Genomic DNA, 17457 nt, shown 5'->3' with positions numbered 1-17457 from the left:
AGGATATAAATATAAAGGATTAAAATATTACAAAATATATTATTTTCTAGCCTACATAAATATGAAAAACCACTGCTTTTATGCCTTCATCTCGGGGGACATTTCAGTTCATTCATAACAATTTGCTTTTGTATAATGTTATTATTATTAGGAGTATTATTTATTATATCCATATTTATATTTGTTTTATTTAAAACAAGCTTAGATTTGCCCACCTGCAGGTTTTAGACCATATGGGGCACAGCATGTGTTTCAGGATATAACTCAGTTTTTTGAACACACTTTGTTATTATTGTTCATTTATTCGTTTGATGGAAATTAGAACTGAATTTAGAAATAGTTCTGAAACAAATATTTGCGCTTAACAAACGAAATTAATTATTTATAGGCTAATTGATGTCTGTGTGTAAAGGTTTCCCTATTCACGAGAGGGAAAGTGAAAGTAGATCATTTATCTCTCATTCTTGCGTTGTAGATGCTCTGTTTAACTGTTTTCTTGCTAGTGAAATCCTCAGTTCCCCTTCGGGGGGAACTCCAGCACTATAAGTGGATTTGATTGTTAAAATCCACGCATTGGGAAGTTCGGTTCAGAAGCTACTCGTCTGAAAGAGTATTGAACGGGCCAATTAAGAATGAATTGGCAGCGCAAGCCTGCGCAGGTGAGCGGCATAAGCAATCAACTGAGTACATAAGCTCACCTGGCGCCAGCAGACGCTATCCTTTTCGCTTCAGAGACTTTTCTGATCGAGCTTCATGAGGGTTCCTCCTGCTGTTTACAGCCACTTCGAGCGAACGAGTGTCTCCCGGTCCAGAGCGAGTCCACGCAGCGGCAGATGGTCGAGCTGGGTTTCTCCCTTGCCTGGTGTCCCTTTGGGTCCGGTCCTCCAGAGCGGTGCGTATTGTTGCAAAGCATCCTAAAAGAGCAACACAGTCGTGCAGCACGTCCTTTTCAGGACGGCGCTCCGACTGTGCGTTTCTGGTTGCGGGGGTTTCCTGGCTCCGGATGATGGGCACGATCACTGCATTACATGTTTGGGGGTCCAGCATGTTAATGTGGTGCTCGGGGGCGGTTAATGTCGTCACTACGATGCCATGACCGTCGCGCAGTTGAGATCGCGGCAAACTCTCGTGAGAGAGCGAGCCACCCCAGTCGCCCCCTGTTCTGCAGCGGGCGCTCGGACAGATCTGAGGGTTCCAGCGAGAGATAATCCGCCGCCTAAGGGCTCGCGGACCTCTCGCTCCTCCAAGCGCTCCATCCAAGCTTCGGGCGCTGGGAGTGATCCGTCTAATCAGATGGTAGCTCTCACGCTCGCTGTCACCGGAGATCAGATGTCCTCCGCGGCATCGGAGGGTGGGCTTTCATTGTCCGACGATGATCCAGACCCGCTCGCCCCCTTCGGGCAGGTGAGCGCTGTCAAAACGGATACTGAAACGGACGTGTTAGCCGTGCTTTCCCGGGCTGCTTCTAGAGGGGCCTTCCCTTCTTCCCGGCGACGCACAGTAGGCTCACGCGGTCTTAAAGAGCACCTTTTTTCTGCTCGTGCTGCGTGTCCCTCCACCCTCACCACTCTTGGTGGTGGAGCAGCCAGGGGGTATGTGGCGATTCCTCAGGTTGAGTGTGCGATGGCGGTTAATCCGCGCAGCGCCTCTTCTTGGCGGGGTCTGCTTCGTCTCCCATCCAAAGCCTGTGAGTTTTTGGCTCCCTCGGAGCTAGAGCTTACAAAGCTACGGACCAGGCTGCATCCGCCTTGCATGCGATAGCCACCGTCCAGCGCTACCAAGCGCAGGCGCTGGCCGAGCTGCACGAGGGTGGGTCCAACCCAGGCTTATGAGCTTCGCACCGCAGCCGACTAAGCTCTTCGGACTACTAAGTCCGCTGCGTGTGCTCTGGGGAGGACGATGTCCACACTAGTGGTCCAGAAGCCCCACCTCTAACAAAACTTGGTTGATATGCGCGAAGTTGACAAAGTCCGCTTTCTTGACTCGCCCATATCCCAAGCTGGTCGGCGACACAGTCTGCGAATTCACCCAGGAATTCGAGGCAGTGAGAGAGCAGTCCGATGGGTGATGTCTAATCGGCGGCCCCGTAAGCCCGCTCCGCCCGCCGTGCCATCCATACCTGCTCCTCGCCGAAGGCGCCCGCCTACGAGAGCTGCACCGCCCCCGCACTCGCCTCTGGCAAAGCGAGCGCGTCGAGCACCTCGGAAGCAGGCCACTCCCCCTGCCCAGAACGCCGCTAAGTCTGGCAAACGGACCGCGAAGCGTCACTGGGACAGGTCATCTGGAGAGGAGGGAACTTGCTCTTTCCCCGCTGGAGGGCGGGGCGCCATTTCCAACGGCACGTTTTACTGCCATGAAATGAAAGGGCACTTTTCCACTTCTCCGGAGGTGACAGCCCGAAATCTGCCAGTTTGAGCTCAGCTCTCTAGCTCGTAGGTTCGGTGCACTCCGCCAGTGGCTCACGGGCACTGCAGGCCCTGCCAGCCTGGGACCCGCCGCCTCTCAGCTCGCAAGGCCTGCATGCTCCGCCAGCGGCTCACGGGCGCTGGGGGGACGGTCTCCCTTCTCCCAGCCCCCAAGCCCCCCCTCCGGAGTCAGGGTGCGGAGCCAGAGCGAATCGCTCTCCTCCAGCTCTTCTGTGGGACCCTCGCGCTCCCCGGATCAGCACACCCGCTCCTCGCTGCCCCTTCACGGGTACGTCAACGATTGCTGCGATGACGTCATTAGCGAGGGCTCTGCCTGCCTGGTTAGCGCGGGCCAGCCCCTCGCGGTGGCTCATACGCACGATCAGACTCGGCTACGAACTGCTGTTCTCCAAACGGCCTCCCAGGTTTACGGGCGTGTATTTCACCAGGGTCAATCCCCTGTCCGCCCCTGTCTTGCGAGAGGAGATTGCTGCCCTCCTGGCGAAGGGTGCAATCGAGCTGGTACCTCCAGCCGAGATGGAGAGTGGGTTTTACAGCCCGTACTTCATCGTACCCAAAAAGAGCGGTGGGTCACGGCCAATCCTAGATCTGCGCGTTTTGAATCGCTGCCTTCACAAGCTGTCGTTCAGAATGCTTACGCAGAGGCGCATCCTCCGATGCGTTCGTCCTCAGGATTGGTTTGCAGCCATAGACCTGAAGGACGCGTATTTTCATGTCTCCATTCTTCCACACCACCGTCAGTTTCTGCGGTTTGCGTTCGAAGGTCGAGCATGGCAGTACAAGGTCCTCCCCTTCGGGCTCTCTCTGTCTCCGCGGGTCTTCACCAAACTCGCGGAGGGTGCCCTAGCGCCTCTGCGGCTTGCGGGCATCCGCGTACTCAATTATCTTGACGACTGGCTGATTAGCCCACTCTCGGGAGCAATTGACTGCGCACAGAGACGAGGTGCTCCGGCATCTCCGCCTATTGGGGTTGCAGGTCAACTGGGAAAAGAGCAAACTCGCCCCGGTGCAGAGGATCTCTTTTCTCGGGATGGAGCTGGACTCGGTCACCATGGTAGCGCACCTCTCCGGAGAGCGCGCTCTCCTGCTGCTGAACTATCTGAGGGAGCTCGACAGCAAGTTAGTGGTCCCACTGAAATATTTTCAGAGGTTCCTGGGGCATATGGCTTCCGCTGCGGCCGTCATGCCACTCGGATTGCTCTATATGAGACCACTTCAGCACTGGCTTCAAGATCGAGTTCCGAGACGCGCATGGCATGCGGGCACACACCGAGTCTCTGTTACTGCGCTGTGTCGCCGCACCCTCAGCCCCTGGAACGACCCCTCGTTCCTGCAGGCCGGTGTGCCTCTGGGACAGGCGTGCAGTCATGTTGTTGTTTCGACAGATGCTTCCAGCACAGGCTGGGGAGCCGTGTGTCGCGGGCATGCAGCTGCGGGCCTGTGGGTAGGTGCCCAGCTGCATTGGCACATCAATCGCCTAGAGCTGTTGGCAGTGTTCCTTGCTCTCCGCCGTTTTTCTCCGGCGCTGGGGCAGCAACACGTGCTGGTCAGGACGGACAGTACGGCGGCGACAGCGTATATCAACCGCATGGGGGCTGCGCGCCATTCACATCCCAGGTATGCTCAACCGTGCAGCCGATGTGCTCTCACGGCAGTAGATTCACTCTGGAGAATGGAGACTCCACCCCGAGTCTGTTCAGCTGATATGGGCGCGATTCGGGGAGGCCCAGATCGATCTGTTTGCTTCCCCCGAGAACGCTCATTGCCAGTTGTTTTATTCCCTGACCGAGGGCTCTCTCGGCACGGATGCACTGGCCCACAGCTGGCCTCGGGGCGTAAGCAAGTATGCGTTTTCCCCCAGTAAGCCTGATCGCGCAGTTAATGTGCAAGGTCAGGGAGGACGAGGAGCAGGTTTTGTTAGTTGCGCCCCTCTGGCCCAACCGAACCTGGATATCAGAGCTTTCCCTCCTCGCGACGGCCCTCCCTTGGCAGATCCCTTGAGAGAGGACCTACTTTCTAAGGGACAAGGCACCGTCTGGCACCCTCGTCCCGATCTCTGGAACCTCCAGGTGTGGTCCATAGACGCGAGGAAGACTTAGGTAATCTGCCGCCCGCGGTGGTTGATACCATCACTCAGGCTAGAGCCCCCTCCATGAGGCGCGCCTACGCCCTGAAGTGGAGTCTATTCACTGAGTGGTGTGTCTCTCGCAGAGAAGACCCCCGATCTTGCCAGATCAGTGTTGTGCTCTCTTTCCTTCAAGAGAAGCTGGACAGCAGGCTGTCGCCCTCCACTCTCAAGGTTTACGTTGCTGCCATCTCCGCTCACCATGACGCGGTGACTGGCGGCACCGTGGGAAAGCATAACCTCATCATCCGGTTCCTCAGAGGCGCTAGGCGAATTAATCCAACTCGCCCCCCTCTCACGCCCTCTTGGGATCTCGCCCTCGTTCTCACGAGCCTGCGATTTGATCCCTTCGAGCCACTTGATACAGTATCTTTAAGATTTCTGTCCCTGAAGACAGCTCTGCTGGTCGCGTTGGCCTCCATTAAGAGGGTCGGGGACCTGGAGGCATTTTCGGTCAGTGACTCGTGCCTGGAATTCGGGCCGGGACTTTCTCACGTTATTCTGAGACCCCGCCCGGGTTTTGTGCCCAAAGTTCCTACCACTCCTTTAGAGATCAGGTAGTAACCCTGCAAGCGCTGCCCCCGGAGGAGGCAGACCCAGCCCTGTCCTTACTTTGTCCAGTTCGCGCTCTGCGCATTTATGTGGACCGTACTCAGAACTTTAGATCTTCTGAGCAGCTCTTTGTCTGTTATGGCGGACGGCAGCAGGGAAGTGCCGTGTCTAAACAACGTTTATCCCACTGGATTGTGGAGGCCATTCATGTGCTTATTTGAGCAGAGGCCAGCCGCGCCCCCCAGGAGTGCATGCGCACTCCACTCGGAGCGTTGCATCCTCTTGGGCGTGTGCGCGTGGCGCTTCTTTAACAGACATTTGTAGAGCTGCGGGCTGGGCGACACTCAACACATTTGCAAGATTTATAATCTGCGAGTGGAGCCGGTTTCCTCAAGGGTGTTAGGTACCTTTGGTGATTCAGGAAACAACTCGGTAGGTGTTGTACACGCTTGCGGTGTCTTTTTTCCCTAACACGGAGAGATGTGCACCCTCCTGTCTGTCAGTAAAGTTCCCCATTTGGTGAGCCCTGCAGATTCCTCCGAGGCCCCCAGCACTGACTCAGCGGAGGAGTCACTTGCTGGCCCATTACGTAGTAGGTCTGCCCGCTGGTCAGCCCGCGTTTTGGGTATAGGTGCCTGCTATGGCCGATCCCCGCTGGTGATCCCCATATGCTTTTTCCGCCACGGTTAAGTTCCCCCCCTGGGCGGACCCGTGCTTTCCCTATCTGCTAACCACCTTTTATGCGCACTCCCCCTTTTCAGGGTTAGTCCATATGTAATTCCATTTGTTTCCCCCTATTGGGTGCGGATGGTCTCCGCAGCGTCCTCCCTACTGGGATGGCACGCTTCCCAACGTACTGTCGTGTATTCCTAGAATTATATAGACGCTAGCGACTCCCAAAAAAGATACCTATTCTGTTAAACTTCTTTTGAAGTAGGATAAGTTAGGGCCAAGGGCACGTTGGAGGACCACGCCTCTCGTGATCTGGGTGCGTCACGCTTGCCTGACCGCTCTCTCATGGTGGGTGTTGGTAAGGTGCAGTCATTATGGCGCTTTCAATGGGCTCCCAATGCGTGGATTTTAACAATCAAATCCACTTATAGTGCTGGAGTTCCCCCCGAAGGGGAACGTTCGAGGTTACTAAAGTAACCCTTCGTTCCCCGAGGAGGGGAAAGGAAGCACTATACTCCGTCGCCATAATGACTGTCCCTTACCTGTTAAAAGTCTCTTCAGCTTAAAAAGGATAGCGTCTGCTGGCGCCAGGTGAGCTTATATACTCAGTTGATTGCTTATGCCGCTCACCTGCGCAGGCTTGCGCTGCCAATTCATTCTTAATTGGCCCGTTAAATACTCTTTCAGACGAGTAGCTTCTGAACCGAACCTCCCAATGCGTGGATTTTAACAATCAAATCCACTTATAGTGCTTCCGTTCCCCTCCTCGGGGAACGAAGGGTTACTTTAGTAACCTCAAACGTTTTTCCACTCACACTTACTTTACGTCATGTAAATAGCAAATTTATGGCACGATGCAACTGGCTCTTAAAGGGAATGGGAGATGAGATTGGTTTATTCTCAAAACACAATTATAACTCATTAAGAAAATGAAAGTCAATGGTTACATTGACTTCTAACATTTCTAACATTACTATGAAAGTCAATGGTTACAGGTTTCTAACATTTTTCAAAACATCCTCTTCTTTGTTTAACAGATAATAAAAAGCTCATGAAGGTATTCAACCACTTCAGGGTGAGTACATTTTCAAAACAAATCTAAATAGTTTGCCATCAAAAAGTCTTTCTTTACCAAAAATAATTACCAGAAATCTTTAATTTTCTGACTTGCTTTTGGTTCTTTCAATATAAATGAACTTCTTAAAGTAAATATGTTGTGATTCAGCTTATTCAGTGGGGTCCAGTTCACCTCAAAATCCTGCATTCGCTCCAAGTTATTTTGCTGCATCATAAAACTGTCAGTAAATGTATGCAATAAAACATAAATGTTCACACAGACATTATTAAAGCTGCTGTGGAATTAACAGATTGCCAGCAGAAGCCACATAAAGCGGCAATACATGGACGACAGTGTCTCCTCTTTGTTACACAAGAATTTCCACCACCATTCAGCCTATTAAAGCCGTTTCACACTGGAACTGATTTCTGTCTCTGAGTTCAGCGTATTCTTGCATAAAATTAGTAGTGCAGCTGAGAGTATATGAAGACTTTGGTGTTGGTTTGAAGTTCATTATAGCTTCATAAACTGACCAGATCCCTTAGAGGATGTAGAGGAGACTTGACCACATGCAGCAGTTTTCCAGAAACTACCGAATCCCATTAAGGAAAATGCTAGACTGCTCTCATTTATCAGAATTTATTTTTGTTATTCGGTTCCTTTGGTTACTTTCAACAAAGATTTCAACATGAATTATTGATCCAAGACTATTAATAAACTATTTTGCTTTATGAATATAATATATTTAGGTTCTTTTAAAACTATATTATCAAATTAAATAATGTGACGCAATGGCGCAATGGGTAGCACGATCACTTTATAGCAAAAAGACCTCTGGTTTGAGCCTCGGCTGGGTCAGTTGTCGTTTCTTTGTGAAGTCCGCATGTTTTTCCCGTGTTCGCATGGGTTTCCTCCAGGTGCTCCGGTTTCCCCCACAAGTCCAATGACATGTGGTATAGGTGAATGGGTGTGTATGGATGTTTTCCAGTGATGGGTTGCAGCTGGAAGGGCATCCGCTGTGTAAAACATATGCTGGATAAGTTGGCGGTTCATTTCGCTGTGGTGACCCCAGATTAATAAAGGGACTAAGTCGAAAAGAAAATGAAAACTGGAATTCGATACCAATCGATACTGATGTTTTAAAAACGTCCATTTCCCGCCGACATTTCAGCGCAACGGAGCAAGTTCTTAAACAGCGCTGATGTGCAGTTGTGTTCACGCGCTAAACAGAAATGACTGTGATTGGCCGTTAAGCTCATCAGTTCACCGAACTCATCGCTGTTTACTGACTGTAACCTCAGATACAAGAACACTGGTACATTTTAAAGCCACATAGACAAACCAACTGATTGACGTGACTTTAAAACACTCCAGTCTTAAATCTGAAAGTACACCATGTTAAAAACTATTGATTCATCTATAATAGAGTCGACTCAGAGTGGTTCAAATGAATTGTGGGGTTAACGTGTCTTTAGCGGTGTCGGCGTGATGTCAATATGGAACCCAAGCCCTGTGTATTTGTTGCAGGCTCAGACCTGGGAAAATTGAAACCCCCGGCCACACACACTGTAGAAAGAAAAAGTGGAAGGCAAACACGGTAGCAGAGCCCGGTTGAATCATGTTGCAAAGATGCTGTGCTCTAAAGTGTGTGGGGAAAGTAAGTGTTATTTTCTCCACCCAAAGATGAGGTTCAGAAGAGTCAGTGGCTGAAGTTTATTATTGCAAAAATACCTCAGCATTACAGCCCCAGCCTAGTGCTGTGTTCCCATCATTTTTCTGACGAGTGCTTTAGCAGTCTACATGCTTACAACAGGGGATTCATCGGCCGTTTGTTAAAGAAAGGATCAGAAAAGACTATTGATGTGTGGGACTTTGTCAGAGCTTGACAGGAACTTTTTAGTACTTAGATTATGGATCAGTTCCTTCCTCCATTTCACAAGTGTAAGTAACTTAAGTGCGATTAAAATGGTTGCCTCTTTATTTTCTCTTGCAAATTTTGTATTTAATTGTATTTTGTTACTTTTAACCGCTCATACTGTTTTTGGTTATCTTATTATATTCTCATATCGCGTCTAAAGGCACGTTGAAAACACTTTGTGTGCCACTTTGTTTTTGGATTTAAATGCGTTTGTAAGCTCGAGATCCACTGCTGTTTGTCGTTGCTATGACCACCGTCAGCTGTTTCTTCACATGTGCGGCGGTCAAGTTTTAAAATAGTTCAGCTTTTCCGACTGTGTGGATTAATAGCTGAAAGTGTGTCACTGTTTTTACTTGTGGTTAAGAATAGAGTAATACACTGGTGTTTCATTGCTTGAATGCACTCCTGCATTGGGCTCACACATATACTCTGCACTCTGACTACTTCAACAACTTGTGTGGGTTTCCTCTGGGTGCTCCGGTTTCCCCCACAGTCCAAAAACATGCGCTATAGGTAAATTGAATAAACTAAATTGGCCATAGTGTATGAGTGAGCATGAGTGTGTATGGATGTTTCCCAATACTGGGTTGTAGCTGGAAGGGCATCCGCTGTGTAAAACATATGCTGAATAAGTTGGCGCTTCACTCCCTTGTGGCAACCCCTGATAAATAAAGAGCCTAAGCCTAAAAAAAATGAATAAATGAAAATATAATTAATGAAGCCTCCAACTTTTGTAGATTCAGCTGTTACTGTGATCATTTTAAAGTTGGCAATTATTGAAATGTATACTGTTATCAACCAATATGAAAAAAGAAATTTATATTTTTCAATATAGCCTAGTCCTAACTTGAAATAAGTGGCCATAACATCTGAAAGCATAACACATAATAGCACACATATGAAAATCCAAAGGCTCATTTACCTGTTAATGTAGCTGAGGGCGACATATGTGGGCTGCTGCAGTTCCTGTTTCTCCAACACACGAGGATCTGTATCTAAACAAAACAGGAATAAATAATTCACAAGGCTGACAAGGAAACAGACAAACACACCACAAAAGAACAACAGAGAGCACTTTGGGGCTTCGATGGGTTTCTGTAATATAACAATTATTCGACAGACAGAAGGCAACACATAAATGCTCTTTGAGTGACAGCAGTGCTGTTTACCTATTTACATCTGTGTCACTCTAGAGTTATTGTGTGGCATCAGAGTCAGTGAGTTTGTGGAAGCTTACGTGTCATTGCCAGAGTGAAGCTATTACTCACTTCATTCTTAAAGTCATTGACTTTCAAACTCAATATATTCTGCCACACAACATGTCCACAATCACATACAGATGGCAATTAACTCTATTAATCAAGTTTTTTTCATTAAACTCTACTCAGCAGCGGAATAAATCAGAACCTCTCAGAGAATCTGCATGGGAGAAAGTATCGAATGTGGCAAGCTGTTTTAACATTTAATCTGTAAACTATAATGTTATTTATTTCATTTATTTAAATTTTTATTACTTATTTGTTAGAAATCAGTGTATTTATAAAATTTAGGTACTTAAATACTAAGATACTAGTTCTTGTTTATTATATTAATGTTCACTCAGATACTAATATCTAACGCAATTAAGATACTAATACTTACTTTTTAGATACTAGTACTTATTGTTAGAAACCAATACTTGTCTGATATATACTAGTACCACTAGATACTAATATCACCAGAATATACACTAGTACTCAGTATAATAGTTATTAACTCGAAACCTGAGTAAACAGTTGTGACAAGTTATAAATAAATTGTTATTAGTATTAATTACAAAAGATGCTGTTTAATAACTATTAGTAACTAATAAAAAACAAGGATTTATTATATAGGTGCTTGTGGTTAATTAGCTGTTCACTGTATCAGCAAGTACTAGGCTAATATTTGTATGGGAACGAGTTTTGCGTTTCTAATAAAAAGGACTAGCATCTAATCAGTTTTGACACAAGTCACTACTGAAATCGCTTTATCTTTAATCACTTAACAAACACTTTTATTTCAAGTAGCGATTTAAGAAATCAACGGATTCCTTGCAGTACATCAAGTAGTTTGTGATGGATAATCACTGGTACCTACTATCTACTTAACAAGAAGTACTGTATATCAAAACAGGCATTAGCATAATGGATAAATACTGTTAGGCCCTTACTAATGAATTAGTGCCACGGTTTAAGAAGTACTGTCTCTAATTATGAATAATTAGAGACTATTTAACCCTTAAAGACCTAGCGCTATTTTGTGAAGACCTAATGGGCCTATATTATTATTTTTTAAAAAGCAGTCTTATTTATTTTAGTAGTCAGCCTCAAGTGTCATATAGCATTTAAACAGGAGAACTTGAAGCTTCAATCTGTATCATTAAAAAGTCAAATCTAACATGTTTTGGTCCTAAAAACATGAACAGAGAGAAGATTTTACAGAATTTTAGGAAAAACAATAAGAAGATGGCATTTTCAAGTTATTACAAACAAAACCTAATGAAGTTTATTTTTTTCTTTAGAAATAAAAGCTATATTGTTTTATACTTAAAAAAAAATTAATTTTGTCTACATCCAACACTCCCTAAGAAAATTATAGCAGTTTATTTCAATGTTACTCTAGGCATTTTTTAGAGAAAAACTGGTACATATTATTTGCTGACAATGTGGATGCCCAAGATGCTTGTATTTTTAGTTTTCTCAAAATGATTCTAGCAGTCAGCATCAAGCATCATATATCATTTTAAACAGAAGAAGCTTAAGTTTTAATGTTTAGCGTTAAAAATTCTAATTTTACATTTTTATTACAAAAAAATATATATATTTTTATGGAATTTTAAGAAAAAAGACTAATAAATTTAGCATTTTTCACAGCTAACACAATCAAAATCTCTTGAAGTTTTCTTTTGTTTCTTTAGATAGTTATTTTAAGATGTTTTATACATCCAACTTGAATTTTGTCTAAATCCAAAATCCCCTGCAAGTTATAGCAATTTATTTCAATTTTATTCTATGGTGCTTTTCAGTGCGGAAAAACTTGTGCATTTTATTTACTGACAATAGCTGCCCAAAAGTTCTGGGAATAAACTAAACAGAAAGATTGTTACAAAATAAGACTAAAGCAAGTTTGACTTTTTCCAAATAATGAATTTTCAGTTGCCATAAACAACATCTTTGACAATACACAAATAAAAAATAATGAAATAATACAACTAAGAAATATTGCTTCAAAGTCCAAATGAACATTGTGCAAATCCAGTAAAAATTTTAGATATAAATATTTACTATACTATAAACTAAACTAGATTCAATATGGACCATTCCTAGGTTTTATGTGCCAGCATGGATATGGTTATCTAAAAAGACAAACAATTCTATTTTAAATGATTCTAGTACTTAAACTAATAAATAAGTATATGTGACATGCAAATACATAAGCGATATTGTGTTTTTTTTAGATTAAATGTTAACACGGCTTGCCGTTTATCTAATAGCTGTTTGGTAAATCTTAAAGACAGCCATTTGGTTATTGTCACACCACACTCAACGAGCTCTCTGCCATTCCTCCCAGATGTGCTCATTTTCTGCACCTCAGGCCCACCCAGATCAGCAAATGCCCGCACGCCACGCCAAAGTTGGATTTATGTCCGGTTTTTAGTCGTACATATTAAAGAGTCGACTTCAGAAATAAAGATATCTGTTTCGGGGCTGTGCTGTCAAAACGGCTTCTGGTTCTATGCGGTCAATGCTGTCACGAAGCGTCCCTGCTGGACTGTTGTGTACTACGCCGCCATCTCGTGGCCATTTTAATCTTTTCTTTAAATCACAGACATTCACTTGGGATTATTTTAAACTCCATTTGAACACAGACTGGGTAAAAACGTCTCTAAACTGCACCTCATCGCCTGCGAACACACAAATCCGCTAAACGTACTAGTAACGTTAACTGTAACGTCCCTTCTGTGGTCGCCGTGCCCGCATACCAGCAGCTCTGCCAGGGTAATGGTTTTCAGATGCCTGTCTCTCAAGGCATTCTCCAACACCATTAACACAAGCGCTGCCAAAACACAGTTTCATCTAATGAGCCTCCCCTGCGCACTCCCCTGTGATGCATCTCAATGCCTTTTTTTATGCCTCTGCTGTGAGTAAACACATTTCTTTCTGCCCAGTTTAACCCGAAGCATATTTGTCTCAGCTCTCAGAAACCACGCGGCTCCCCGGCGCGCAACAGGCCGCTATTCCGACCAGCGTGGCATCATACACACTTCGTGGCTCTACCAACTTGTAATTAGGCAGGCACACAGACGCTGCCACCTGGTTGTTAGTATAGCGACATCCAGTTTTTAGAAATAACTGTAAACAATTGACGATCCAATAGCAAATTTCATTCAGACAAGTGCAGGGATACAACGACATCATGAAAAAGCTGAATGCAGGTTCACAAAGAGTGATTTAGTGATTTTAGGGCCCTAAGCAATTCCAGCCATGGGGCCCAAAAGTTTTAAAATACACCTTGTGTAGCCTACTTAATTTTTAAAAATTATTTAGCTTTTTTTTTTCTTATAACATTCAATCTTCTTTTCTGCATTTTATCTTAACCTAATCCAAAATAATAACAACATGTAACGCACCTTGTAAAACGTTTTAAATGATTTGTTTTCTTAAGATGAATTCACAACTTAAAATAATACTTTATATTATAAAAATAATATAAAACTAAATCTTTACTGATTTGACCGGACTGGTCCATAACTAAAAGGTGGGGGACCCTCACCATACAAAATATGATATACAACAATGTTGTATATAATGATATATAATTTGTAGGTATCATTTATACTTCTAGGTATTTATTTAGGGGTCCTCAGATTTTCTGTGGCCCTAAGCAGCGTTTAACTTGCTTATTGGTTAAAATTTAGATTTCTCCAATTTACGTATTTGATGCAGTTACTGGTGTCATTAATCTTTATTAAAGTGTTGAAATGGTTATTTTTTTGCTATATATGATTATCAACACAACGTACGCAAAAAAAAAACAGATGGATGATTCAACTATGAGCACCATCTTCTGGCGTGATTTGGAAATTCATTCTACATGACTCTAATAATGCATTGTGGGTATTTTAGAGGCTCTGAGTGGACACTTGATTTAAGCTAATTCCTAAATGTCAACCTAGACCAGGGGTGGCCAACCCTGTTCCTGGAGAGCCACCTTCCTGCAGATTTCAGGTGCTACCCACATCAAACACACCTGAACCAATTAATTAGGACCTGAACACCAAGTGATAATTACAGGCAGGTGTGTTTGATATGGGTTGCAACTGAAATGTGCAGGAAGGTGGCTCTCCAGGAACAGGGTTGGCCACCCCTGACCTAGACCAAGGGTGGAAAAGCTCGCTCCTAAAGGGCAGGTGTCCTGCAGTTTAGCTCCAATTTCCTTTAACACTTCTGCCTGTGAAGTTTCTAGTATACCTGGAAAGAGCTTGATAAGCTGGTTCAGGTGTGTCTAATGAGGTATATGCACACGGACCTTTAATTTCAGTCAGCCAGCTCCAGGGCTTGCGGTTTATTGCAACTTTAAGATTAGATTTCTTTAAAAAAACTGATCTTCACTGCTTGGCTGAGAAACTATAGAAATTGGGTCTCAGACCAAACAAGAAGCACTGCATTAAATTAGATTTTGCTGTGCCATGTCTTTAAAATATGGAAATTCATTTTACTCCAGTATTTTCAATTAATGATGGCATTTAAATGGTCTTTAGTTTCTTTTTATGCTTTAACAATCAAATAAATGCTTAAGTCTATTTAACTGATTATATATGAATAACATTACAACATCGATGCTGGAAAAAGAAACTTATGAAATTGAAAAAAGTCACATGAAACTCTCACCGGAAGTTCATCATTGGCCTAATAACTGGCTGTGCATATAGCCCATTGGACTTGGAACTAAATTCTGCAGACTACCAGTCCTCAAAGGTGAAGTTTTGGCACCACTGCTTTAAACTCTTGTGGTCTTCATCCAAGTACACAATTTCATAATGTAACACCACTGAATTCTACTCGGTAGAGATGTACATCAAAACAAATTTGCAACAACCACCCTTCTGAAAGTCACTGTGTCTGCAAAAGCCACAAATGCATGTGAAGTGTACAAACATCATTGAATAACAATAGGGAGCTAAATGAGTACACTCAATATCCTTGTTTTCTAGCACCCTTATAATTGACAGGTCCCCTCAATCATTGCCCTATTTAAGAATAAAGGAAGTGATTATGTTCATTTATTAATTTTTTTATTTTTATAATGTTATTTTAAAGGTTCCTCATATTTTGGATATCTCCTACAATAGGAGCACCCAAGGCCAAAAAAACTTTTGTTTTATGTACATCTAAAACTACAGCCTCAAATCATTTGTTTTAAGATTTCTTTTTAAACCCCCTCTATTCTGAGAGCCTACTCTGCTGTGATTGGTCAAATGGTCCTGTCTATTGTGATTGGTTTAAAATGACACGCCTATTACTCTATGTGACTTGCTTCCCACAGTGAGTGTAAACACTACACAGCATAAGGATAGTATTGACTATTGCAGCATTAGTGTAATTGCAAATGAAACAGTGCTGGTGTTCACAACATAACTGATAAACACAAGAAACATTGTGGCATGAGCAATCAGTTAGAAGGCTTATTCATGGATTTATTAAACAGAATAACATGTTGTGTAACTAAATATTCATATGTTTTAATGTTATGTTAACTTAAAATATACTAGTATAAGTTAAACACATTTTAATTGTTGTAAGTTGAAATAACTTCTACCAGCACTATTTTGCGGAAAAATAGGGAGATATACATATGACTTTAATTAATGTAAATATTTGTTTATAGTCAACCAATATAGTCAAACCAAAACTGAAAATTCTGTCATCATTTACTCACCCTTCACTTGTTTCAATCCTGTTTGAGCTTCTTTTTTATGTTGAAAACAATTGAAGACATTTGAAAGAATGCTGGAAACCTGTAACCATTGACCTCTATAGTATTTGCTTGCCTATATGGAAGTCAATAGTTACATGTTTCAGCAAATATCATTTTGTATTCAACAAAAGAAAAACTCATAAAGGTTTGAAACCACTTCAGGGCAAGAAAATGAATCTTTAGCAAAAGGATTTGTGCAAGCATACACTGAAAAAAGTGTTGCATGCAGAACTGTTGCAAACAATTTATTTGTGTTGAATTTAAACAATCAAATTAAATTAAATAATATTCAACCTTATTTGTTTGTTTAAATTCAACACAGTTAAGCTGTTTACAACCACTTAACGTAAAAAAAATTAGTAAATCCAAGGAATCATCTTTGAATATTTTTTTCAGTGTACTAAACACATTCATATTATAGTTTGATGTACAATTATCATTAAAAAACAGTTAAAACATGTTAATGAGGTGCTATATGAAAGCTTTTACCTCTACACTGTACACCCTAATAAGTTGAGACTACTCAAATGATTTGAGGAGAGAGAAATTGACAACTCAATTAATTGAGTTGACCAAATGAGGTCTCTATTGAATTAACTTTAATGTTTAATTACAGATAACTTAAATGTTTAAGTACAGATAACATAAATGTTTAATTACAGATAACTTAAATGTTTAAGTACAAACAACTTAAATGTTTAAGTAAAGATAATTTACAGATTATTTAAAATGGCTAATAGACTAAACTTCCAAATTTTTCAGCTTTTCTATTCTTTACTTACTACCAGGGCCATTTATATTGAAGGTGATATTTAGTTGCACCATGTTGGAGTTTCATAACATCTAATTTTCACGAGGTGGGTCGGTAGCCCAACGCTCAAACCCAAGCAAGAGGACCAGGACATACAGACAATTTAGCTTACCCAATTCACTTATAGCGCATGTCTTTCGACTTGTGGGAGAAACCGGAGCACCCAGAGAAAACCCCGCTAACTTGGGGAGAACATGCAAACTCCACACAGAAATGACAACTGACCCAGCCAGGGCTCAAACCAGCAAGCTTCTTTCTGTGAGGTGACAACTCTACCCACTACACCATTGTGTTGCCCCTATGTGTATATCAATTAAGAAAAATGTAAATAAGCATTTAAATATCTACTTACTGACTTAACTTTAGTGCCTCTGTTCTGCTGCGCTTCAGCAAAATTCAACATCACAAACAAAATGACCACCTTATGTCATATAACACACTGTAAAACCAAAAAAGTTAAAAGTAACTTAAACCATTTGAGGAAACTGATTGCAACAAACCATTTAAGTTCAAAAACAAATCCTAATGAGTACTGTGAACTAAATCCATTTGAGTAAATGTAGCAATTTGAGCACAGTAAAACCCAATAAATGAAGAGAACTCAAACCAACTGAGTACAGTAAAACCCAATAAGTTAATGCAACTCATACCATTTGAGGAAACCAATTGCTACAAACCATGAGTTAAAAAAAAAATCTACGGTGCATTCAGAAAGTATTTATAGCGCTCCAATTTTCCAATTTTTTTTACAGCCTTATTTTAAAAATGGATTAAATTCATTAATTTCCTCAAAATTCCACACACAATACTCCATAATGACAATGTGAAAAGATATTTTGAAATTGTTGCAAATTTAAAACAAAAAATAAAAAACCTGAAAAGTTACTTGTACATCAG

At 42.8% G+C, this 17457-nt stretch overlaps 1 protein-coding gene across 2 annotated transcripts in view; it reads right to left on the bottom strand.

The window, feature by feature from the left end:
• Nucleotides 1-17457, bottom strand: part of jazf1b (JAZF zinc finger 1b) — a 65873-nt gene that overhangs the window by 24398 nt on the left and 24018 nt on the right. For both annotated transcript variants that reach the window (XR_012391432.1, NM_001034992.2), the window contains exon 2: nt 9673-9745. Coding sequence is in view for 1 of the 2 variants with exons in the window: in NM_001034992.2 (NP_001030164.1) it covers nt 9673-9745 (73 nt within the window). In the remaining variant the exon portion in view is untranslated. The remainder of the gene's footprint in view (nt 1-9672; nt 9746-17457) is intronic.

This window comes from Danio rerio, chromosome 16 (genome assembly GCF_049306965.1).
Source record: "Danio rerio strain Tuebingen ecotype United States chromosome 16, GRCz12tu, whole genome shotgun sequence".
Taxonomy (NCBI): domain Eukaryota; kingdom Metazoa; phylum Chordata; class Actinopteri; order Cypriniformes; family Danionidae; genus Danio; species Danio rerio.
Note: the sequence above shows the minus strand (reverse complement) of the source record. Positions and strands in the feature narration are given on the sequence as shown.